Raw genomic sequence first — 27,156 nt, 5'->3', positions numbered from 1 at the left:
ACTGACAGTTTGCCATCCTCCCTTTCGGACTGTCAGCAGCTCCTCGAGTGTTCACCAAATGCATGTCAGTCTGCGCAAGCGCCAGATACAGGTTTTCCCTTGCTTTGACGACTGGCTGATCAAGGGCCACTCCAGAGCCTAAGTGGAGGATCAGGTCGACTTCATAAGAAGGACTTTCGTCAAACTAGGTTGTCTCCTCAACGAGGCCAAATCCCCTCTGTCCCCGGTGCAGAGGATAGGGTTCATAGAAGCAGTCCAAGACTCAACTCAAGCCAGGGGCGTACCTCCTGGAAACCAGGTTTCACTCACTGGGGGACATTATATGGGGCCTCAGTTCTCCATGGCCATAGCAAGGAACTGCCTGAAACTGCTGGGGCACATGGCTGCGTGCACCTACGTAGTGCAGCATGCCAGACTCAGACTTCGACCACTCCAGTCTTGGCTGGTGTCGGTGTATCGGCCAGCCTGGGATACTCTGAACAGCATTATAACTCTGCCCCACCCGGTGTTGAACTCCCTTCTGTGGTGGCTCGGCCCGCAAGTGGATTGTGTGGGAGTGCCTTTTGCCAGCCATCAGCCATCTCTCTCATTGGTGACAGATGCCTTGGATCCAGGCTGGGGAGCTCATCTAGGAGACCTCAGGACTCAAGGCCTCTGGTCTCAAGCGGACCTTGCTCTGCATATTAATGTCAGAGAGCTGAGAGCGGTGTGCCTGGCATGCCAGGTTTTCAAAACCCACATAGCAGGCAGATGTGTTTCAGTCCTCACGGACAACACCTCGGCGATGTTCTATATCACCAAGTGGGGGGCGGGGGTGCACGCTTCTCTCCCCTGTGCCGGGAAGCCCTCGTGCTGTGAGACTTCTGTGTAGAGCACTCGATACACCTGCAGGCGTTGTACCTCCCAGGAGTGCAGAACGAGCTAGCAGACAGTCTCAGCCGGACCTTTCACGGCCACAAGTGGTCCCTCTGGCCGGACATAGCGAGCTCAATCTTCCATCTCTGGGGCTCTTCCCAGATAGACCTGTTCGCCACTCGCAGCAACAGAAAATGTCAATTGTTCTGCTCCTTCATGAATCACAGCCCAGGGTCCATCGCAGATGTCTTCCTTCTCTTTGGGGGGGGGGAGTCTGCTCTACACATTTCTACCAATACCGCTGGTCCACAAGGTGCTTCTCAAGATCTGCAGGGACCGGGACCGAGTCATACTGATAGTGCTGGCGTGGCCGCACCAGCACTGGTTCATGTCTCTCCTGGAAATGTCCGTGGCAGCACCGCTCACCCTACCTTTGGTCCCAGACCTGATCATGCCAGGACCATGGCCAACTGCAGCACCCGAACCTAGAGTCGCTCCACCTCATGGCCTGGATGCTCCATGGCTAAACACCGTGGAGCTGTCCTGCTCTGATCAAGTTAGGCAAGTCCTCCTTGGCAGTAGGAAGCCCTCCTCCAGGGAAACGTACCTTGCCAAGTGGAAAAGGTTCTCCATCTGGGTGGAGCAATGCAGTCAGTCGCTGTTGCTCACCCCCATACCATTCATACTGGACTACCTCCTGCACCTAAAACAAGGCCTGTCATCAATAAGGGTCCACTTAGCTGCCCTCTCCACCCTCCATCTGGGCGCCAATGGATTTTCGGTCTGTGCAAACCCTTTGGTCACTCGTTTCCTCAAAGGCCTGGACAGGCTCTTCCCACAAGCAGGTCAGCCTGTCCCGGCCTGGGACCTTAATCTGGTCCCCTCCATTTGAACCAATGGCGACATGCTCCCGCTCCATCTCTCGTACAAGGTCTCATTCCTCGTGGCAATAACTTCAGCAAGCAGGGTGTTGGAGCTCAGGGCCCTCGTGTCCGAGCCCCCTTACACAGTTTTTCATAAGGACAAGGTCCAACTCAGACCTCAACCAGCCTTTTTCCCTAAGGTTATCTCACAACTCCACATGAGCCAGGACATCTTCCTCTCAGTGTTTTACCCCAGCCACACTCCTGCGCTAGGAATGACTGCCCTTACATCAGAGGTAGAACAGGAAACAGCAAAAATTGGACTTACAGGATATGCAGAGTAAACCACAGTTAAGATAAGAAACTGGACAACAGATGCAAAGAGGTACATGCATGGAAAAGAAATCACAAAGATAGCAGAGCTTTCTGTGGGTATGATGGCATTTGAAGGTGGCTGCAATAAAGATATTCATACAAGATTAAGAAAAGCAAAAACCACTTTTGGAAGGATGAACAACATCTGGTCAAACAGAAGTTTCCACACCAAACTAAAGGTCAGATTACACCTGAGCATGATATCCCTGAGCATGCTACTGTACAAAGTAGACACTTTGCCGATGACCCTGGCTAACAAAAAAAGAGATTGGAGGCTGTCCATCACAGATGGCTGAAAAAGCTACAACACATTTCCTGGAAAGACAACAAAATAACATGAGAGTAAGGAAGATGACAGAGCAGGACATGTTAGAGAATATTATTAAAGAAAGCAGGCTCAGGTGCTCAGGACATGTACACTGTATGGAAGATGGGAGACATGCTAAGCAATCATTAAATTGGTTACTCAAGGAAAGTAAAAGAAAGCAAGGAAGGCCAAAAAAAAAAAAAAATTTGGCAGAAGACCACCATGGAAGCTACTGAATGAGCTGGCATCACCTGGGAAGCAATACCATACGTAGTGAGTGACCATAATCAGTGAAGGAACTGGACTGCCTGTTGCAAGAGAAATTGATTTGACAATACCACAGCCATTTTGTGCACTCAGCCACCACTAACTGGAAGCGAGAACACCACGTAGGTAGAAATAACTTGAGGTTTATATAAGCATATGAAATAGCTGCAGTTTTGCTGATAAGAATGGAAAGTAAAATTGGAAGACTCATGAGAATGGGTGGAAGCGTGGATGGCTGCTCTTGGATTTGGGTTTTACTGATTCTGAGTTTTTACTGATTTTATGATTAGGAGTTGCTTGCTGATGTTAGGAAAATTGTTAGCAAGGGTTACTATGAGTTATTAGCTTTGTTTTGAGCAACCTATAAAAAGATTAGTCAGAGTATGTAATTTTGGGGAAGTTCGGAGAGCTTTTCTCTGAGATAGGAGGCTGACATCCAACTCCCCAGCGGCTAGGAGGAAGGCTGGCCACCAAAAACCTGCCACTGACCATTCAATAGCATCTCGGACTTTGGGTTGCTATATCTGGGTTTCTCTAGACTATTACTATTTTAGATGTGTGCTTTAGACTCAATAAAAAAGATTTTTGGGTGAAAGCACTCTTGTTTTGTACCAATCATTTATCAGACAGAAGAGCTGTGTCCCCATTGATTTATTTCCTGAATCCACCTGGAGATAGGAAAATATAAGGTACCATACTTTTGTGTTAAGAAAATCCGGGGTAATGTGCCCAATGTGTGAGCAGCAAAGAGGAACTAAGATCTAAGGTAAGGCTGTAGTGAGTTGTTTGGTTTAGCAGTATTACTAGAAACTCCAGAGCTGCCTCAATAAGCCAGACAACTAATAACTGGGTCAGCGATACCCCTTCATATACTATTTGGGTTTTGCTAATTTTATTTTTAAGGTGTGAGGGTTTTGGTTATTGATAAGATGTCAGATAACCAGAATTAATTAGTTTATTAATGAAAGAGCGGCAAAATTAATAAATTACCCATCTGGAGAACAATCTTGCAGTGATTATATCTTCACTCTGCTCCAAATTTTGAGCTCAGTTTTGCTCATATTTATATTACCCTTACATATCTTTTCTTATCTAGGTTTTGTACATAAGATTTCAGATATCAGTAGACTGTAGACACATGTGTGGTAACTATAACTAGCACACAGTTCGTATTTGGCAAGCCTCAACAGAAGACAGCATATCTTGTTTTTGACATATTCTGCACATAAAAAGAACAAAAGCTACAACAGTTCAACTTTTGAAATAAAGCTTTTAGCATGAGTACAAGACATTCGAGGAAATACATGCAATTGGCTAACTATTTAAATGTTTTGTTTTTTTTCCCCCCTCAAAACAAAAAAAATTTGTGGTTTTATATTCCCAGGGACTCCTGAGTCCTTGTGAGCAGGAAGAAATAGCTGCAAAGGTGATGGGATTAAATTTAAGTTCCTAATGCCTGGGAAAGAATAAGGTTTTTAGGTTGGGGCTCAAGCCAAGTATTTTATTTACCTGGCCCTTATTCCTGCTAATGACAATCAGCAGAAGGGTTACATTGTTATTTCTTGTCAAGTTCCAGTCAGGGATTATTGATAACCAGTCCCCTGGAGTTACATTTAAAAAGCCTTATTTTTAAACGCGTCTCCCGAGGGAACTTCATGCTTGTTGAATTAAAGGGGCTTGAAGAAACTAGATTAGTAGATAAGAGACCCTCCATCCCCTATAGCTGGACATGCCCCTCCCTCCCAATTTGCTCTTTCGAGTATAGTCTGCACAGTTTCCTATTATGCCATTACAAGCAGCGGAAAGTTCCCAATGATGTTAGATGCTTGCTTAAAGCTGCATTGCTCTATATAATCAATTGTATTCATGTTTATGAATGTAATCAATTAATGTAAGGAATGAGTGAGATAGTGTGAGTAACAGCCAATGGCAAAACAAAGAGGCAAATATCCCCTTTTAGGGAACGATGGTATTATCTTGGTGAAGGTATAAACCTCGAGATGGGCGGCCAGGTCAGGGGTACCAATAAGGAAATGTAACAGCACACTAAACTCGGGACCGGACTGGAAGCAGTAGAGCCCTCCCGCGGATTGCGGCCGGTCTCTGGGCAGCTGTTGCCTGGTCAGCCTCAGCCACCTGCTAAATCTAAATCCATCTACGCCCGCACCTGCAGCCGGCCAGCATAAATGTGATATGTGTGCGAGTATAGCTGTATTAGACAAGCTCAGCTCACACCAATAAACAAATCTCAGTGCTCCTCAAGTTCACCTTTTGCGTGGACTCATTCCTTGGCCAGTCCCAAGGACAGGTAACATGATAACTGAAAGGGCTGAACAAGCTTTTAAATTCTTACATTCATTTTCCATTTGCTAATGTTTATCTTTTGTCCGCTTACTCTGGACACACACTGTATACTGCAGATGAAACCTCAAAATCATGATGTTGTGTATGGCTACACAGGTTAGGCAGATATTGTTGCCAGTTCCCTGGAATCACACACAGAGGTTGAATTAAAGCAGTACTGAGGGCTGATTTATTGCTTGCTTTACTGAGGGCTGATTTATTGCTTGCTTTTCTTATTTGCACAGTTATACTCACACACACATTCCATGCGTACTGGTGACAGGCTGCAGGTGAGGATGTTGCTTTCAATCTTAGGTGACTGAGACTGGCCAGGTTCCAGCTTCCTAGAGATTGAACCGCTAGGCAACGAGAGTCCCCGAAGCCCCTTCGGGTCTGCGGGAGGACTCTACTGCTTCTGGTCCGGTCCTGAGTTCTTGCTGTTGTGGATTACATCTCTCTCTGGCTGCTACTGACGTAGGTTTGTATACAGTCCCATATACACCATGATTATCCTTACATGGTAATATTTCGGTTCAAGCCTTGCAGTTGGTTTCTTACACTCACACTATCTCACTCATTCCTTACATATTGATTACATATTCATAAGCATGAATACAGTTGGTAATATAGCTTTAAGCAAGCCCCCTCACATCAGTGAGGACTTCCTCTGGTGTTTGTGGTTCAGACAGGAAACTGTGTAAAGTGCATTTTTAGACATGACAGGAAGTCTAGACAGACTGCATTTGAAAAAGCAAAAACGCTCCAAGACATTGATAAGGTACACAAGAAAGATATCCTGATTGTACAGGAAGATTGGAATGCTAAAGTGAGTACTGACACACAGGCAGATTGGCGAGGTTATTGAGGCCCTTTCTGTAATGTAGTAACCAATGAGAGAGGACTGAGACTTTTGAAGTTTGCCAGCTCTAGCAATCTGGTTCTTACAAACACATTAGGAGCACATAAGGCATCCAGACGATCAACGTGTCATGCACCTGATGGTTTACATCACAGTCAGATTGACTACATCATGGTGCAAAACAAGGAACTTGGCCGGTGCTGATATTGGAAATGATCACGACCTTGTGATGCTAAACTTTCGGCTGCGTCTAAAGAAAATTGTCAGGCCAAAGTTCACCAGAATCAAGTTTGACTTAGGAAGACTTAGAGACCGCAGCATTGCGGAGTCATCCCAAACAATGATTGGCGGAAAATTTGCTCCGCTGCTTGCTCTAGAGGAAGACATAGAAACAATGACCAACAATTTTAATGCTGTAATGAAAGAGGCAGCAATGGACATCCTTGGGAAACACCGTAAGAAGACAAAAACTTGGGTCACAAATGAAATACTACAAATATGTGACATTAGAAGAGAACTCAAGAGAGATAAGAACAACATGGAGGGAGCTGATAAATACAGAGTAATTGGTGAAAAGATGAAGAAAGGAATGAAGTTGGCCAAGAAGATATGGATCGAAAAACAATGCTCTAAAATTGAAGAGTGTCAATAATAAAAATAGTAAATGAGCCTTCCAGATTGTAAAAGATCTGACAAAGGAGAGATGGACCAAAGCTAACGCAATTCAAGACAAAGAATGGAACAGTCTCACAGAAGAAAAGGACATCATCAATAGGTGGACAAATTACAGCTCTGATCTATTCAATCACCAGACAAATGGAGATCCTGTGTCCTAGACAGCCCAGATTCAACAGAGGAGGATGACTTTCCAATAATGCATGAAGAAGTGGAGACAGCTGTGAAATCACTCAAGAACGGAAAGGCTACAGGTATTGGCAATATCCCAGCCGAACTAATGAAATTCGGAGGAGAAATAGTAATAGATGTACTCACCAAGATCTGCAACAAGATCTGGCAAACCGGTGAGTGGCCCTCCACGTGGACACAGTCTAACAAATAAGAAATGTGTTTGTTAGATAAAATGTGTTTTGGTTCTGCTACCTGAATAACAAATTATGAAACTAAACAAAACCACAAGAAAGAAATAAGAAGTCTGATTTGTAGTAAACATAATTGAAGGAACTAAAGTAGGTACCAAACCTGAACCAGACTCCCAAAAGCTTTGTGTAGTTATGCTAAGCGAGCTCATGGAAAATTACTCACAAATGAGCTTTGTATCATGTATAAAATGGAAATGTGCTGTGGACATGAATCATCTTGCTGGCAAATAGGAAATATTACCTTCAAATTTGACAGTGTAGGAATTGATAATGTAAGTACGGCAAGTAAAATACTGTAAAAAAGCCGGTACAAAAACCCTGCTTAGAGAGAGAAAAAGCTGGAACAGAAGTGAAGCTGCAACCTGTTCCCAAGGTTGGTGATGTATTAACTTTTACCTTTCTGTTTTGTGCTGGTCTGTCTGACTGATAACTAAGCTCAATTGGGTTTGATGTCTTGCTGATCAGTAATCTAAATTGAACCAACAACTTTTTGCAAATGATTGCTCCTCTTAATTGTTGTCCTATGATGCTTTATTTGCTACCTTTATATGACTTTAATAAGTTAGAAATTTACTCATGGATGCCTTACTTATAGCTTCTTTGCTCATAATTAAGTAAGTATCACCATAAATAAATTTAAAGTGACAAGGCTGATACTGTTGACCTATAAATCTGATGTGAAAGTCTTGTAGGTTGTCTGTGAGACAGACTCCATAATGCTTTGCAATTATTCTAAGAAGAAGAAAAATATTAGCTTGTTAGAATTACCAGAAAGATGGAACCTTTGCAAGAATTGTTAATACTTCTAGTGATGAAGTAACAAATCCTTAAGTTAGCAACATATGATGTACCTGCTAAAAAGACATAAGACATAAGTAAATAACAGATGTTTGATTGTGTAACTGAAAACCATAAATATACCAAAAATAAGAGATGTCTGTATGGAAAAAAGAGGAAATAATGAGAATGAAACTGAACAATCTAGTATTTACTTACAGCTTAATATGCTTATAACAACCAGGCAGCATGAGAGTCAAACAGTCATTGGCTGCATGCTCAGTTCTATACGTCTTGGAAAAGTATATCTTTGTTATTTGCTGACTAACAATTGTTTAATAAACTCAGTTAAGCTGAGTTTTCTGAGGTCTCTTTAATTACTAAGTAAATTTAAATGTGTGTTTAAATAAATAAATAAATAAATCTATTGATCTTTGATAACATGATCCACGTCATGACTGCTCTCACTGTCCTCTACCTCCAGTAGTGGCTGTTTCTCTTTGGTCTTAAATACACTTGCAGATTTGTCAGTGAGAGTGCTGCATTGCTTTTTGTACCAAAAATAGTCACTGTATCACAGAGCAGACCGGCTTTTTTTTCTTTTCTTTTTTTTTTTTTCTCAAGCCACAATTATTGTACTGGTGTATGGATCTAAACCTCTAGTGCCTTAATTCTTTTCTTGGTAGTGTTTGGTACATCTAATCAATCCAAAACTCTGGATTTTTCCCAGTCTGCTGTAGACCAACAGAATAGGGACAATAGAATTGGGCTCAGTATGACTCTAAACTTCACTCCATATTATGATCAAGATCATCTCAGCCTGTGGTCTAAGTAGCTAATTGTTAATTTTCAGCAGACTTGGCTAGCATGTTTTCAGTGACATGAAGAAAAGAGGATGTTGGTGATAAGGTGTGTCATCTGATGGGCTGTAGGTATCAGCATAGGACTTTTTAGGTTTGGAGGCAGGTATTGCCTTATTGGTTGCATAGGACAGGGAAACTGAGCTTTTCTCTTAACATTGGGACTGCTATGTTTTGTAGCTGCTGTCGTGGAAAAAGTCACCCACGCATTGATTTTAGTTCACAGACTCAAGCTTGAGGCCAGTTTATTGCAATACATACCAACGCGTTGGGGTAGCAGTCTGAAAACTACCACACCTAGCACAGCACTCAGGCTGCTTTTATTCCGTCAAACCGCAAGTATAGTACAAATAATACGTCATTTATGCGAAAATAAGAGTTGGGGTCTGTCCCTTTTTCCTGGCAGTTTCCTCATTATTTACAAGAATTGGGTGCCTATTGGGTGGGGGGTTACTTGGTGGTTTCCAACATGGGTGGTACTTGGCACCAGTTGGAGTGTTGTTCTCGTCAGGGTACATATTGTTTTTTTTCTGGGATCATAGGGGTTTATTACGGGACGCCCAAAGATGATATATGATTAGCTAGTTGGCAGATAGCTGGAACTATAGGAGAAGTTGGCCTTTACTAGAAGTAATTTCTTCATATAAGCCGTTATTATGTTTCGTCAACAAGCGGTTATCATGTTTTTCATCAACAAGCGGTTATCATGTTGCTAAGGCCTTTCGCATTGCTTTCTTTCCCTCCCTCCTCTGGTCATAGCCCATGACCGTATTTGGCAGGGAATTATACAGCTTAGTTTTGTTCAGGCCCTGGCCTGTACTGTTCTATGTAAAGGCCGTTTATATAGTCAGCCTCTGTCAGAGGGCCTGAATTTGGGCCTTCGGTGTTACTTTGGCTGTCCTAAAGAAGGCCACCTAGTTCTTTTTCCCCACACTGCTCTGTATAACAAAAGTCAATTACTGACTTTGTACACATTTGCTGTGGGAGGTCTGAGAACGTTTTTTCCCAACCAAAAATCATAGAAGAAATGAGTAGGCTGTTAAGATCAATTTCTAAAAACTTTTATTCTGAAAACAGAGTACACAATTTATGATTTTGAAAATGTTTAAAGATATTGATTTAAACCTGGGTTTGAAGTAAGTGTGTGTGTGTGTGTGTGTGTGTAATATAACAAATTGTGTACTCTGTTTTCAGAATAAAAGTTTTTAGAAATTGATCCTAAGAGCCTTCTCATTTCTTCTGATTGTGTATATATATATATGTCTTTTTTTTTCCCCCTTTCCGATCATAGGATAAAGTAGTTATTTTAAAGGATTTTTAGGTTTATATGCAAGTGAGTGTGATGAAGGAAAGAGTGAAAAACTTATTGAAGGAAAGTGAATATAAGAAATGAGTTGTTTCATTCATAAAATGAAATGACACCTGTGGTGGCTGTAATCTGTGGAATTGAAATCCATTGTCTAAAAGTCATATTCCCATGAAATTCTGTGTCTCAAGCTCACGAGACTCACAGTTTCATTGCTCCAGGGAAATGTAACTGTCCTGGGAGATCCATAGTCATGGAGGGAGAAGTGATATTTTGGATAGCTAGGGCCAATTTTGTGGATGGCTTTGAATATCAGGTCAGAGACTTTGAACTAGACTATATTCTGTGGGCAACCAGTTTAGAAATTGAAGCATAGGAGCTTGTTCAGAGAGGTCTGTGTTGGAGGGCATGTACCAAGTATTTAAGCCTGGAGGTTCTGACTATATGGATCAACATAGCCATGGCTGCATCCAGTAGGATGGGATAAAAATTCCCAACCACTTACAGATGGAAGGAAATACACTTTGCCAATCCTGCTGTTCGGACATCCAGTAGCACTGAAGAGTACAAAAGAAATCCTAGCTTATGGACTGATTTAAGAATCTGGGGGCAGATGGCCTTCATAATGGGGGATATTGCAGAGAGTCCCGTTCTTCAAAGTACTTCTCTTTTCCTACTAGCATCACTATGGACTTACCTGGGTTTAAGTATAGCCTGCTGCTTTTCATCCAGCTTCTCATTTCACTTACATGTTGAAAAAGCTGGGAGGTAGTTCCTTTGTGCCAAATATGAACAGTACTGTAGAGGTGGCTATTGTGCTTACTGCTGGAACTGCCAGAAGTCTTCCAGTGGCTTCAGGTTGACATTGGATAGAGGATTGTTTCTTGTTTTTAATTTTTTTTTTCTTGTTTTAAGGCATGAAAGATGGAGAGTTCAAATACAATCATCCAAAAGCCTTTGAGAGCAAGAAAAACAATGACTCCAAGTAGTCGAAAACAAGTGGAAATGCTGAGTAAAACAAAGAATATTTCAGGACAAGGAAAGATTCTAAACGGCTTGCATACTGAGGATCACCATGTTCAGTTAAATACGGTGGACATAAACTGCAGAAGTAATGATTCTGTAAAAGGAAACTCACCAACTGAATCAAAAACAGATACGTTCCCTGAAAAAAGTGAAATGTTACCTCAAAAATTAACAGCCTCAATACAGGGGTTCAGTGTTACTTCAAAAGTAAATGAAGAAGTAAAACAATGTTCTTATGACACAAATTTTGATCAAAACTGTCAAGAAGAATCCCAAGAACCTCTCCATAAGAAATCTTGTAACAAAAACTCTGATGCAAAACAGTTCCTAAATGCTGGGTGTTTACAAGATATACTGCATAAATGGTATGAAAATGAACTAAATACACCATCCTCCAAGCCAGTTGAAGTGCATTTGTATTCAAAACCAAATAACCTACCTGTTGACCAGTTAAAAGAGAATGCTTGTTTAGACGATCCAGTTAACAGTGATTCTGGGGATGAAAAAAGAACTAACAAGATTATTCCTATTTTAGAAAAGATAGACACAACAACAGAAATAAATAGTGCAATAGAAGAGGTTATTCCCATATTAAAAAAGGTAGACGTGATATCTGATTCAAATGATGTGAAGCACAAATATAACCTTACTAATTCAGTTACCCCCACACTGCCTGGGACAGATAGAATAGCTGATGGTTCGGAGAGTAAAACATCCTACGGAAATGGTAGTCCAAATATTTCACCAGATGTGGAAGCTGCTGTTATGCTGCAGGATACATCGCCTGGATATAGTATTGGTGGTAAGCACTCTCTTCTTCTAATGATTGATAAATTTGACTGTTTCCAAGATAACTTCTTAAATTTTAGCTTTTAAATTTACAGAAATCTTGTTATAAAAATTCTTTAGGTCATGGGTGTGGGTGTGTGTTTGAACAAACACATTCTCTCTTCTTTCACCATTCTTGGTGCCGTTTTAGTCTGTCTGACCTGCCAGTGTGTAGTGCTGAAGCATCTTGGATAGATTAAGCACTACTAGTCCAGATGCAGCATTTCCACTTTCTCTGCTTCATTGAAGTGTTCATACTCTGTGTTGAAACAGGAGGAGAAATGTAACAGATTTAGGATATGCAGTAGAGGAAGGAGATTGGGTTTCTCCTCTCTTCCACTCCTCTCTTCCCAAACCAAAGAGTGAATTAAGTAATGAAAAGTGAAGGCAGGAATAAATGGAAAAAGAAAATAAGATAGATAATGGTGAGAAGGAATGGAACTGAATGGTTACTGAAAACTCAGAATAGAAAACAAGAGACACAGGAAAATGAGCAAGTCCATTCTGAAGCGGTTATTCTAGGCTGTCTAATATAGGACAGGTAATTGTTTGAGAAAAGCAGGCTCAGGCATCAATAAGTGGAAGGGAAAAACAATGCAGTGAGGTTGGCCTGCCCTATCCAAGGTGAATACATTGGGCTGAGGGGACAAGAATGAAACAAAGGCGAAGAGAAGGATGTATCAAAATGTTACGACATTTTTTCTTAAGTAAATCATCCAATTGGTATGTTGTTAACTGTTAGGTGATCCTGCCTAATCAACTTCATAGGCACCTCTTTTCTTTATTTCTTTTTTGTTTTAAACCTTTGCAGGCTACGCGTTGCCTCTTGTGACCAAACAGTTTTATTATATCATTTCCAGTTCACTCTGTCTACTTAGGCCTGGCCTATACTGTGAAATGTTACCATGTCTGAACATGTTTAACAACCATGTTAGCTGACGTGATGCTGAACACATAGACTAGGATAAATGGTGCTGAAGTATTGTCACTAATTGTGATTAAACCCTGATTGTGTTAGGGTGCCCTATGCAGAATTTTTGAATAAAGAAGCCTAATAAACTTCGTTGGCTTTGGTGCTTGGATCTCTGGGGCTTGTATGGAATAGGTAACTGTGATGGAATTCCTAGAACTGCTTATCAGTTATTTCACAACTATAATGACTACTAATGTGCTCAAGATTCCCTCAGGCCTATGGCAATCAATATTAAATCCTTTATCATTGTCCACTGAATATGTTTATGTGATCCTTATTTGGAAATTTTTCAGGTGAAACTAAAGCCACCTCCACAAGTGTCACTTCAACATTTTTTTATTTTATTTTATTTTTGTAACCAGTTAAGAGGACAGTTAGGGGCATTGTCCTCTTAACTGGTTACAAATAACACGGTTTAGTTTTGTATTCACATAGCAACTTTTCTGTCATCACAGTCTTGTTTGTACATCTGCATCTAGCCCACTGCTTTGCCATATTCGCATGGGTGCATTCTGGGGAAAATTTGGGGATTTGTCTGATAGTGCTTCAGCAATTGTAAGGTGGTTGGAGGACACCTACACAGAGCAGAATTAATAACCTATTAGGCAGTATGCTCTATAGTGTACTAAACAAACAGCTGGGAGGATGAGGTAACTCGTTTGGCCGGTCCACAAACATGGTTAGAGAGTCTTGTTTACGCTGGGAAAAAGAAAAATAGAGCGTTATAGATTGTTATAACCCGCTAACAACCTCCCCATCTCCTTCCCATCTCTCCCCCCCCCCCCATTTCCTCCCTATGACTGAAGGGGTGTTAATAGACCACTTCACCTTGAATGGTCCCTTGAAATATGTGTTTACTACTTACACTAAACAATCTGTTCCATCTTGTATTTAGCTGTGTAAAGTTTCCTAGATCTGAAGAAGAGTTATGAGTAAGCTCGAAAGCTTGTCTCTGTCACCATCAAAAGTTGGTCCAATAAAAAGATATTACCTCATCCATTTTGTCTCCCTAATATTCTGGGACCAACATGGCTACAACAACACTGCATACAATTCTTACCTCATAGTCAAGGTTCAGAATAGCACCAATAAAACTGACCAGACTCTGGTTAAATTTTAGCTTCAGCTTGGGAAAACCTGGGGAGTCTCTGCAGACTCAGGAAACCTGTACTGTGTTATGTCACATTTGGAACGTTATGTGTCAGGTCAGATTAGAGGATCAAATGTTTCCTTCTGGGCTTAAAATGTATGAAAATAGAAAAATGGGTATCTGTTGTTTTACAAGGACATTGCCAACTTAATCACAATTCTATCTGTACCCTTTCCCCCACCGCCCCCTTCCCTCCCTCCCCCCCGATTAGAAGGAACATTTAATATAGCTGTAACTGAAAATTCAGAGGAACAAACCAGAAGATTATTATTTTTTTTTTTTTTTAGTTTCGTTATTTGACATCACTTTGTGTCTCATCATTTTCCCTGTTTCCCATGTCTAGTAAGTCAGTTTCCCCTTTTGTCTGTGGGCCTCTCCCACACTAAAAAGGAAGCGCTCAACACTTGCTAGAATTCACTTATTAAAATTCTCTCTCCAAGTGTTCTGGTATAAAGTCTAGGAGTAGCTGCTGAACAAATGACAGTATGTTAATTATAGCACTCAGGAGAAAAAATTGCCAGGGGGAAAAAACTTTATTTTTAGCATTATTAGGTGAGATGGGATCTGAGAGACAGAAAATGTTTTGAGTTTATCCAGGGAGATAGAAAGAAACAGGAAAATCAGGAAAAATGTTGACTTTTTTAGTATTGTCCTTAAAAGATGGAGCTGCTGTCTATGATCTAAATTTGAAATGTATATTTCCCAACTCCACTCAACATTTCCAGGAGGATTGTCTCCAAAACCCAGACTCTGTATAGCTTGAGAGTGAAAATATAATAAAGGTCAGGCTGAGCTAGAGGCTCCCTTTGGTTATCTTGAAACTAAAAAAAGAGGGGCCAGTATAATTCCACAAAGCGAAGATAGGAGACGTTCAATGGAAATTCCAAGGCATCTGAAGCAAATTCTACATTTATTTACACCATGTGCGATCACATAAATCAGAGGAGAATTGATCCCTTCTCTCAAAGATCCACCTCTAAATTCCAGGTAATTAAAGAAGAGACTCTCATAAGTCTCGACTGCTCTACTCACTGAAACGCTTCAGAATTCCTCCCTCTCTCCCCCCACACCTCATTTCTTAATTAATCTGGCTTGGAGAAGCAAGTGAGTTCTTTACTTAAAAAATGTAGGGAGGTCCAGTGGCTGTTGTGGAGAAGAATCATCTGTCTGAGAAGTAGAGATAGTATAGTTGATAACAGCCTGTCTGTCACTTATCTAGGGTAATGCAGGGGAAAAGAGCCTTTGGTCACCTGAAGTGGCCCTTCATCTACCTTTTTTCTATGGCAATAGGAGCAGCATATTCTTCTCTCTGAATTGTTTGTCTCTAGGGAGTAGCAGACGGCATGTTATCACTACTGGGGAAAGAGAGATGTAGCCAGCTCCTGGCAGTTGTCCCAGTGCAAGACATCCTGAGAATTAAAAATGATCTTAGCACTTGGCTATGGAAAAGTGTCTGTCTGGCACCCTGTCAGTGACCTTGCCTTTTCCATTTTACTTGGGCTCATGGTTTCCCCCTCACTACCATAAAAAAGTAGTAAGATTCTTCTTCCCACTCAATGCCAAGACCAAACTATGGTGTAATGTAATTAAGGAATAGAACCACATTTACAAATTTAACCTCTGCTTTGAATGGTACTGTACTTTACCAAGACATTAATTATAAGTTTGTTTCTTCACATAGCAGTGTTAAGAAAATTAATTTGTGAGGTAAATGTTTGTCATTTTTTTTCTCTAAGACAATGTTCAAAGGAAGAGGGTATGTTCAGAAAGCAAGGAAGACAGTCATTGTAAACGCTTCAAAACTGCTGATGAAAACAAAAAAGAGAATATTTGTACCGTGCCAGAAAAAGAGGAAAAATTTTTGGGAAAGGTAACTTGCTTTATTTTATATGCTTATATGCTTTATATGCTATATGCTTATATGTTTTAGTTATTGTCCTGTTGAAAGTAGTTTTTATGTTAACTTCAGTATAATTGTCAGCTGTGCTGAACTACTTAAGCCAAATTTTATGGATGTGAATAATTGTCTTTCTAGACAGAATTCAGATTGGTTTGAGGAAACTTAAGAACTTTAATAATTCTAAATTGGTTCTTCCATTAGTCTGGAAATTTGAAAATTATTCCTTGCCATATAAAGACAAATAAATAAAATGGATTACTTTATAAATACACCCAATTTTTGCATGTCTTAGTAGATGAAGTAACATTCATTTAAACTCAGTGTTTACTCAACTTCTTCTTGAGTAACCCGAGAACACTTCAAATAGTGTGTTTCCTTTTTCACTTGCTAAAATAGCTTAGACAAATTGGCACAGTCCTATCTTCCAGAAGATAAAAATTGTGGTCAGAATTGATCAGAGCTGTGACTTCATTCCCATTAGAGTTGCTAACTGAAAGTTTCATCTGAGTTGTTTCATTCCTGTTTTAGTTGAATGTGTCTGTGTTAGCTGCTAGGTTTTGGTGGGCTAGAGATTTAAAGCATAGAACCTCGGATATATTAAGTTGCTCACTTTGAACTCTTGTAGACTCCCACCAAGAAAAAGTCATCTCTTGAATTTAAGTGGCTCAGACAGAACATGATAGGCCATTTATTTATTTATTTATTTATTTATTTATGTATTTAGACAATTAAATACCCTGAGTGAAATCATGGTTCTATCGAAGTCAGTGGTAAAATTCCCATTGACTTCAGTGATGCCAAGATTTCACCCCAATTCTTATTGTAGACTTTCACCTGACACTTTCAGTTTCATGAAATTCAAAGAAAACAGATAAAAATCATAAACTGTGGTTTGAACTCCAGCTATTTTCATGTGTTGTCCTGTTTCAAATACCATAGGATTTCGGGACACAATCTTACATCGTTGAAGTTAATTGGAACCTGCCATTGGTTTCAGTGGAAACGGGATAGTGTTCTCTTCCTGCTAGAGAAACAGTTAGACCTTTACATGTGAAAATATGACCTCAAATGGTTGTGTTCTGCCTCTCTGCTGACTGGGAGTAGCTGAACTCTTCTCAGCAATGGTATAGAACACACAAAAGAAAAATAGAGACTGCCTGAGATTTTTGGGTATGAACCTGAGAATAGAGAGAATATGAATGAAAATGTTGTTTTTTACGAATTAATTTGTGAAAGCAACAAAGCTGTGTCTGGAAAACTGACTGAGGAGCACTTTGCCTTACTAGTGTGATGTAACATAATGGTGAAAGCAAGGAAAGCTGCTTCTAATGGCAAAAGCTTGAAAACCTTGAGCTTTCTGTAACATTTGTTTCTCCACATAACTAAACGACATGAGACATAGCTGGTGGAATTCTTGTTTCTAACTGTTCTAATCAGGGTGGATAAAAATCAATGATTTAAAAAAAAATAGTTTTTTTTTCCTCCTCAAAAAGCATTTTATCAAAATAATCCGATCTAAAGATAGTTTTAATTAAGATACATTATAGCTCAAAGATATCTCATCATGGTATGAGACAGCATATTATAAATTCTAATTCTATAGTATGAGACAAAATATTCATGTAATGTTTAAGAAAAGTTTTGTAAATGAGTTCCAATAGTTCATGGATTAGGGACCCAATCTTATGGAGTTCCACATGCTTCCGTATAAATTATTTAGGTTAATCTTTCTATCTACCAATGGGACTCAGTGCTCTATCTAGAAGATACCATCAGAGATGCTTAGTTTTACAGTTTTCAAACTGCGAATTTGTGTCTCCAGAGGTAACATGCTTGTTAGCATCAAAAATATTTTTAAATAAATAAATAATATATAGAAGTGAGAAATAACAGACCTCAACTGTATTGTCCCTCTGCAAATTTGTGTACACAGAGTCAGTCGCTTACCTTTCTCTAAAAGTGCAAAGTTTCAAAAAGTTCAATGAATAGAAGATTATTGGGATTGGAATAGATGTGGGGACAAGGAGAAGAAGTCTTGAGATAAATGGGAGAAGTGAGGGACATATGCTTGTTTTGTTAAAATATTATATGTTTGCTATTGAAGAAAAAAATCCAGAATACTTAATGTTGTTGTTTTAGTTAAATAAAACAATTTAAATGCCTGTCTGGTGATGTTCTCCTCCTAATGCAGCATGGCAAGAAAATCCTCCAAATATTAATGATTAACCTGTTGAATTGGAGATAGTTCACCTCCCAATGACTTCATAAATATCTGCTTCAATTTCAAAATAAATCACTGTTTAAAAATGTATAGTGTGTACCTTCTAAAAATGAAACCTACATCTATCTCTGAATTGTGAAGAATATGTATTAAGGTTATAACAAACAACAAGAATGCAGTTTTATGTAGAAACCATGATTAAATTGAGTCTTCCTGACTAGTGATTTAAATCAATTTGATTTAAACCAAATCCACTCTGGATATAATCGTAACTGGAAAATGAAAATGCAAAGATACCTTATTGCTTATGACACTGCATATTAAGCTTTGAAATCTGAAACTGAAAAGGCTTCCAAGAAACTATACTTCCTGTCTGAATCTAGTGAATTGATCAAAACATTTTAAACCACCTATGTTTGACACTACTTAAAATGGACTCAGCTGAAAGCTAAGTGGTTACAAAACAATTTGTTTGCTTGATGCTGTACACAGGTCTGCTGGAAGATGAAATACAGTGTAATGACAATTACTTCCTGCATGACAAGGCTGTGTCTAAGACATGTCACCACCTGGTACCAAGCCTTAACTCCAAATCCTTAAGAACATAATTTACATTACAGATACAGAACTTCTTAAATATTATCTGTACATACATTTTGGAAAGATTATAATGACTAATGGGCTATTGGCTTTTGGTAGAAACATCACATGCCACCCTTTGGTGAGCAGCTATTCATATATCTGACCCTGCAGATACCAGGAAAACCCTGTGCACCCTGCCAGTTGGCACCAAGAGGTCCTTGGGTCACAGCAGCAAAAGTGCAGAATAAGTTAATACTATCCAAAGGGAGTAAGGGAAACAAAACTTAACGTTGTAGTTATGTTCCTGAAAAATGCGACTTTAAGCAAAACGATATTAAGCGAATCCAATTTCCCCATAAGAATTAATGTAAATAGGGGCGTTTAAGTTCCAGGGAAATTTTTTTTCACCAGACAAAAAACTATATATTATATAGATGTACACACAGTATACGTTTTAAACAAACAATTTAATACTGTTTTACTGAATTAGAGCTTTAATATCCTAACTTAATTGTCCAAACTCTACATCATCTTGTTGCAGTCAGATAAGAAAAAGAAATTCCATTTCTCAGTCATTAATTTTATCTCCCGTTTATTAAGAGGTCTACTTATTCCTTTAGAATTTATTTGTTCCTTGAAAGGATTCTAATACAGTAACTCCACACTTAAAGCCGTCCCGGTTAACGTTGTTTCGTTACGTTGCTGATCAATTAGGGAACGTGCTCGTGTAAAGTTGTGCAATGCTCCCTTCTAACATCATTTGGCAGCCGCCTGCTTTGTCCACTGCTTGCAGGAAGAGCAGCCTGTTGCAGCTAGCTGGTGGGGGCTTGGAACCAGGGTAGACTGCCAGCCCACCTATCAGCTCCCCACTCCTAGATGTGGGGGAAAGGCTTGTTTCCCAGGAATACAGTCTTCATTCACTGAGCAGTATCAATTCTCTTTACCCAACAACAACAGCAGCAGCAGCCCCTCAGCACTTTTGATCCTCAACCCACAAAAAGGGGGGGGGAAATCCTATTATGACCCAAATATGATGGTCTATTGCACCTACAAAAAAACAATTTGAGAACTATTCTTCTAGATCCATGTAAGATTCAACTATAACCATGGCTATCTCTGAACTAGAGAAATATTTACAATATGTTACCATTACCACATTGAGAATCATTAATTTTGTATAAACCATATCTCAAGATTCAGAAGGCATGATTGTCCTTGCAAACAGTTGACTTGCACTAGACTGGGTGAGCTATAAGGGAGTGGGAATGCCAAAGCACAAAATACAACATTTTACAAATTACATTTATAATTCACAGAACATTGGTGAATCGGTTAAATTTATAAATATTTTTAAAAATAAAACTTTGTTAAAATTAAAAAAATTAATTTATTTGTATATTTTCGTTACCTCAGCAATGAATGATTTCTAGATTTGAAATGTAGCTTTTTTTTTTTTTTTTTCCATTATAGGTCAAACACTTGATTCAAAAGCGTGTGGATATTTTAAATAATGATGTCTTTAACCATAAACTGGAAAGTTTAAATGGAAGAGTTGATCAAACACAGTGTCGAAAAAAACATGAAGAAATAGCTATTACATTTCTAGTAAGTTTCTTTGCATTGTGCGTATCCTAAAAGTGTAAATTTATTTGTTGCTGAAGGTCTTAAATTTTCAGAATTGCACCTACATTGTGTGCATAACTTGCACTGGAATTGCTTGCACTGGCATGAAGATTACACTTCTGTTCATTCATAGAAAAATATGAATTGGAGGCTGTACGTTTTGTTACTACTTTATTTTATGGCACACAAATCTCAGTTGCGGTTTGGGAGTGTTTTGCTACTGCTTATCATATGTGCAGAGTAGGAAATATATAAATGTGTGTACTATTTCAGGTTAACACTTAGTGATGCTCTTTTTTCTTTCCTTGTAGAAGAAAGTGTCTAAGCTTGAGAGACGTATTAATACTGTGATAGCATTTCAGAAGAAAATATTATCGAAAATGGTCACTAGTAAGGTATAGTATAATACTGTAATACTTCAACGTAGGGATTCTATTAGCAATTAGTCATGAACTCGTGGGCAGTTACAAACAATTTATACTAAATACGTGCAAGATGAAAACATAACAAAATAGATTTGGAGGAGATTGTATTGTATTACACAATAGCAACTCAGAGAAAAACCTGAACTCCTACAGACACCTGGTACTGGGACTCAAAAAATGTTAAAAGAATTTTATTTACTTGCAACTGAGTTGTTACATTGAGAAGTTTTGTTTTTCAGTAGAATAAAATACAATTATTTTTTTCTTTTGTATCGCTTCAGAGGTCATAGGTAAGCAGCCTCTATTCTGACAGGAGGAGCAGCCTCTGAGGTATCAGCTGACATCCCTTCCCATAGATGATTGAGTACTTTAGACCCTCAATAGTATAGTCAATAAAACACAAGCATTTCACTTGGAGATCTGGATACGATACTGCCAGAATGATAGCCCAAGAAAATATCAGGTATGGGGATTTTTGCTTCCTCATGGACAACATCTCTTGGCATAAAATTGAAGATTTGTTGGCCAAGAAAACCCACGATTTAGACTTGTGCCAAGCTTTGTGTAAACCTGCTTGGGATGCTAATTCAGACTGTTTTCAGGGGTGGCTTGAGATCCCTTAGCAGGCTTTTAAAGTTAACGGTGCAAGCTCTTTAGCTAGTGTAAATTGTCATAGCTTCATTGACTGCAGTGGGGCTATGACAGTTTAAAACGGATGAGGATTTGTCCCAAGGATTTGAGTAAAGATTGTAGGACTAGTCAAATGTACCTGAGCCATAGTTATTTTTTCTTTTATAAAACAATTGGCTTTTTATCTAAATGTATAAACTTTATGCAATGACAAATGTTAAAAATCATGGTCTAAAGGTCTCATTGCAGAAATATCTTACTCTGCTTCTCAGTTGTGTTTTTCTGAAAAAGTTTCAGAAACTGTTTTGTTACACAATGGTATTCTAGAAAAATGTAACTCCGATTAAATATTATATACAAATAAAAAACTTCCTTAATGGCAAATGCTTACCACTTAGCAAAATAGTTTGTGTCATGCTGAAGATTTTTGTTAAACTTTGGGAAGAAGGGAATAGCAAATATCACTTTTTTTTTCCTTTGCTTTATATTGACTCTCTGTATAATGCATCTTTTAGGAAATCACATTCATTTTTAGGGAAAATGTGCTTGTGTAAAAGGAAAAGGTCTGGTTTCTGAAACCAACTCTGGGTCCAAGTCTACATTTCTTCCACATGCAAAAGTCTAATTTAAGTAAGAATTGTTTGTACATTGAATATAAGATCTCACCCTTATTATAAATATTCCAATGTGTTGTAAAACTGGTTTTATGTCTGTGTGATGGGGCGTCTGCCCCACACTGGCAGAAAAGAGGTTAAAAGCAGCCCTAGGGAGGCTGCGCATCACAGACAGGCTTATAAGAACAGCCAATCAGGGCCAGGCTAGCCTATATAAGGAGGGCTGCAGAACAGAACAGTTTCAGTCACTCCCTGGAGCTTGAGAAGGGAGGAGGACTGGCTGCCTTGCAGGCAGAGGGCAGCAAGCACCCTGGACAGAGCAATGCTGCAGGCAGAGAGCTAAAGGCAGCTCTTGGCAGGCTGCAAGGATCTGCAGTCTAAGGCCCTGATGCAAGGGCAAAGAGGGTGCTGGAGCCACATGGGAAGTGGCTAGACTGTGGATTGCAGTTTGCCACTGAAGGGAGTGGCCGGACAGTAGACTGCAGGACCCCCAGAAGCGGGGGAGCATAGAGTGTAGCACAGCCAGAGGGCAGTGTCACCGAGGAGGCACCGCAGTGGTGAGTTGCACCATGTCACAGTCTGACATTTTTTACATTCTTCAGGCAGAGAGGGAAATCATCATTTACAAGTAAGGTACTTATGAGTGATTACTGAAGATTACAGCAGATAACTTTTTCAAACCAAATTATTATTAGATGATATTCCTTTCTGAGGTCAGCTATTCAAACATAGCATAAGCCCGGATATGCAAATAATGTAATGTTAATTGGAAAAGTTCATGAACAGTGAAGTAGTGTTTCTGTACTGACTTAACGTTCAGTGGGTGTAAGAAACAAGTAACTCTACACAACAAGAGAGTTTAGCAGGAAAATAGCAAAACTAGTAGTAATGGATACTGAAAATCTGACTTCTTACATTCTCCTGATAGAAGAATTGTCTGCTGCTACTCCATGCTTATATCCCTACTATATGACCTAGATTGTTTTTCTCTAGTTAACTAAAGGAACTAATATGTGTAATAGAACTTAGGCCCAGAATATGTTTAAGTGTTTGCTCTGAAGACAACGAAATGTTTAGGTTGGGGAAAGAAATGATTGCTTTGCTTTTGTGAGTTACTAACACACAGTGGCAGGGTGTGGAGATTGATGAAAGGTGACATCATCCAACAATAAGATGACAGTTATCACCCAGTCCCCATGGCAGGGAGTGGGAAATATTCAGGAAGAAGGTTGTAATTCTATTTTTTGTGTGTGTCCCTGCGTGCCCTCAATGTCTGGTCTACAAGGGCAGTTTTGAGATTCATACAAGCTCAAAATTGGCGATAGTGGAACTAACTATTTCTCACAGAATAAGAAGGGATTGGTAGGTTTTGTGTGGTTTAGATATTTGACAGTCATGTTAATTTATTACTTAATTTTAATTTCCTATCAGTGTCTCTTCCATTTAATAGCTGTTTGTGTCTAGTGAATCTGTAAATATTAATCTCTTGTTATTGTAAAGATAGGCTCTGGTTTAACAATTACATATATAATGTAAATTATGGAGAGGAGGGGGAGGTTAAAAAGGCACAAATCACCCAAAGGCAAAAAATGCCATCTGTTGCTCTGAAAACAAGGTGTGCATGAAATCCAGGACATCTGACTAACTCAGCACTGGTTTTGGACACGAATGACTTTGACATGACTTGTGACTTTTTTCTTTTTCTCAGGCAAATCTTCCAGGTGCAAACTCGCAAAATGCGATACTTAATCGAACCAAATCTGTTCCACCACTTCCTGATAACATAAATGGACAATCAATTTCTTCAGTTAAACATTTATCATCATCCCATAGACAAACTGGTTCCACTTCTGAATGTGTTGCAGAAGAAAATGTAAGGTAGGTGTCTATAATGACCACACAAAAAAAATCAATAAATATAACCCACAAATTCTGTATAGTTGGAAGAATCTACTTTTTTCTTCAAATTTTACTTTTCCTAAAGGTGCTAGATTGGTTTAGTAATTGGGTCATCCATATATAGATTAAACTGAATTATTGTCTATATGCCCTTACTATTGCTGTGCTTGTTCCTTCAGTCCATATATCCATAACTAATGAGTTTGACAGGTACAGCAACTTTTATTCTCTTAGGGATCAACCCTGCTTGCCTGTCTTTTGTGGGTTTTTTCTGTAGTGTTGGTTATAGCTAGTATGTGCATTTGTAAACTCCAATAATCTGCAGAATGATGGCAGGCAAAATGTGAAACCAACTGAATAAGTATTATTTTAAATCTCTGGTGTAGAGCAGATCCACTTCTCACTGTCCAGTTGAAGACCGATAGTACTGCCCTTAGATTTTAAAGAAAGATTGAATGAGAGCTTTGAGGGTTCTGCTTTGACTACTAATTTAAGAGGTAACGGTTATATTTTGGTATTTTCTAGTAAGCGCTCTACTCTTCTTAAATTTCTCAAGGCAATCTCACATATTTGACTCATTCTCATTGAAGACTCTAAATTCGGAGTAGACTTAGTTTAATGGATGTCAATAGTATAGATTCCTGTGGTTTTCTTATCAAGGGCCTGATCCTCCTTCCATTTGAAAACACACACTACACCCATTTCTTAATTTCCATGTCGGCAAATGACTAGGTCTCCAGTCCATAAAGTTTTTCCAAGAAAAACAGGATAGTGAAGATCTTGCTTATATACAAAAAGGATACTCCTGGGGGAATTCTGTACCAAAAAAAATAAAAATTCTGCACTCAGTATTTTAAAATTTTGCATATTTTATTTGTCAAAATAACACAGTATAATCACACAAGTTTCAATTATTTTTGGTCATTTATTTCAAAATACCTGTCAGCAAGTATGTCTGTAACAATGCAGACAACAAAAAAAGATTCAGGAAATGTTTTTTGACAAATAGATTCCTTACTAGACATAATAATACAGAACTCGGAGTAATTCATTTAAACTACAATACAGACCCTTATTTCCCGCACTCCTCAGAAGCAGTGCAAAGGCTTGGGGGAGTCAGGGGTAACAGAGGAGCTGAGGGAGAGGGAAGTAAATTGCTGGGAAGGAGCCTGGGTGTGAACTTGGAGGGTTGTTGGGTATGGGTGAAAAAAGTACGTAACAAGTTTTCTTGTGGGGGCGGGGAGGGAGTGTTAAGAAGCTTCTCCCAGGCAGACCCTGGCTGACCCCTAGCCTCTGCCATTCAGTCATGTGTTTCTGCACCCCCATGTGCTCTTACATCCCCTGTCCACATGTGTCCGTCCACCCCCACTCAGACTCCCCATCCCCATGTGTTCCTGTACCCTCTCCCCTGCCCCATGTGTCTCTGTGCCCCCAACCAGTCACTTCACTGTCCCTGTATAGTTCTGCACCCCCTCCCTCATCACCATGTGGCCCTGCACCTCCCGGTTGTGATGAATTACTGCAGAACAGTGGGTTAAAGCTTTAGGAAGGGTAGATTAATCTTTTTGTCTTGTCTTTCTTGGGTCCACCAGTCCAAAAGTCTGCCTTATAAACTTTAGTTTTTGGTAACTAGGAAAGCCCTTTTCATGGGAAAATGAGGGTCAGTGGGGCCTCTTCTTCCAGAGGGGCAGCAGTAATTAGCTGGCTACATTTTCACTGTGTGTTGGGTACAAACAGAATCAACCAGACATTTTGAACTGGAGGACTTGAAACAGAGATGTGAAGTTCCAGTTGAAAATTTTAAGATATCTTACATTTGACATTGAGTTTCTGTGCTTGTAGTTTTAGAAAGTCTTTGCATCGATCAGGAATTTTTTCCTGTTTTGCGATCTCTGCTATAATTTGAGTACATTGGTGTCTTTTAATATATGGCAATTAATGTACGTGCATTGGACGTGGGCAGATATATGCTGCATCCAAAACTTTAATTTTCTATGCACAATAATTTTGTTCTTTACTGGTCTGCTACTTGATTTTTATATCTATCTACACCTCCTGTGTTGTCAGAGTGTTTTGTGGCATATTTGCTGTGTGAAATTCATGTATGATATACATAGTGAAGGAACAACTAATAAGCTAATGTAGTAGGTCACATCTTTCTTCATAATTAGAGCTGGGAGAATAATAAAAATACTTGAAATGTTTTTTCTGAAATTCACAAAATTAGTATCTGTTCATGTAACATTTGCCTAGCTGTATAAGCCAGGAAATAATGGTGAAGGGGTTGGAGGAGTCAGTAGTCCTGAAATAATCAAATTATTCTAAAATTCATCAATCTCTAGCTATCATGCCGGGGCGGATTATAAATGTTCTGTTAATCATGAATCTTTCTATAAGGTTCTGTTAGTTCAATAAGAACCGAAACTACTATATTGACTTGTTTCTAGTCTTTTTCGCTTGTGAAAATAACCATTTTAAAAGTAAATTGCTGCTCTGGCCAGGTTTTTTTAATATATGGCACCTTATTACAATTTATTTTGAATTTCTGAGTTGTAGAATGTATATAACATATACACCTACTTTTCAGTAGTTCAATATGTAATTTTAAAAAATTTGGTTAAGCTTCTGAAAATGCATACACAGATATTGTATTTACATTGTGTGGATAGTTTTGTAGGTAGATGTTTTGACTTTTGCCCACTAGCTTTTGGGATTCTCATATCTTAAAAAATTAAATATTACTGTGACTATATCTGCCATAGCACATACCCAGAGTTTTTACCTCCTCTCTCAAGCAGGCAGGCAGGCTTAATGGCCAGCTTATATTACACTTGCCCCCTTTGAGCTCCCAGGTTGATTCCTGACTCTCATGGAATTGAAAGACATTTGGCCTCATATATTTGCTGCCTTGTCTCTTCAAGCAGCATGAATTTGGAGACTATAAAATTTTTTTACGAAACCTCCACTTTCTGCAATACAGAGTAGGGTGTCCAGATGTCCCGCTATTAAGCGCTTTGTCATATATAGGCAACAATTTTTCATACTTGCTATCTGGTCACCCATATTACAGAGTGCTGTGTTTCCAGTACAGAGGACAGATTCTGTGTGTACTGTGAGCCTTCTTTGCTCTTGCTGCATGTCATATGCCATAGTGCTGCAGTTTGAAACACTGTGGCACATGATTGGAAATAGCTCAGGCATAAGAGGACAGAGGTGTTTGGACAGTGGGGCAGATTCTCCTGAATAGCCCATCCCTTGCTTCCTGAAGCCAGTACTTCATGAAAACACGGACAAGTAGGATGTAGACTGATTTCTGAAGATTGCTAAAGCCAGAGAGAAGCTCCCTGTGAGTCTCCTCATAATTATACTTTTA

General features: G+C 39.3%; 1 protein-coding gene across 2 annotated transcripts in view; it reads left to right on the top strand.

Annotated features, from left to right (window-relative positions):
• The window catches only part of ATF7IP2 (activating transcription factor 7 interacting protein 2), a 64,716-nt gene that overhangs the window by 17,140 nt on the left and 20,420 nt on the right, over positions 1-27,156 (top strand). For both annotated transcript variants that reach the window (XM_034784782.1, XM_034784783.1), the window contains exons 2-6: positions 10,828-11,740; positions 15,626-15,759; positions 20,063-20,197; positions 20,527-20,610; positions 23,593-23,762. In XM_034784782.1, the coding sequence (XP_034640673.1) occupies positions 10,837-11,740; positions 15,626-15,759; positions 20,063-20,197; positions 20,527-20,610; positions 23,593-23,762 (1,427 nt within the window). In that variant the 5' untranslated portion in view covers positions 10,828-10,836. The remainder of the gene's footprint in view (positions 1-10,827; positions 11,741-15,625; positions 15,760-20,062; positions 20,198-20,526; positions 20,611-23,592; positions 23,763-27,156) is intronic.

The sequence above is a fragment of the Trachemys scripta genome, chromosome 10 (assembly GCF_013100865.1).
Source record: "Trachemys scripta elegans isolate TJP31775 chromosome 10, CAS_Tse_1.0, whole genome shotgun sequence".
Classification (NCBI taxonomy): domain Eukaryota; kingdom Metazoa; phylum Chordata; order Testudines; family Emydidae; genus Trachemys; species Trachemys scripta.
The sequence above is the reverse complement of the archived record's forward strand: the minus strand, read 5'-3'. Positions and strand labels throughout refer to the sequence as shown.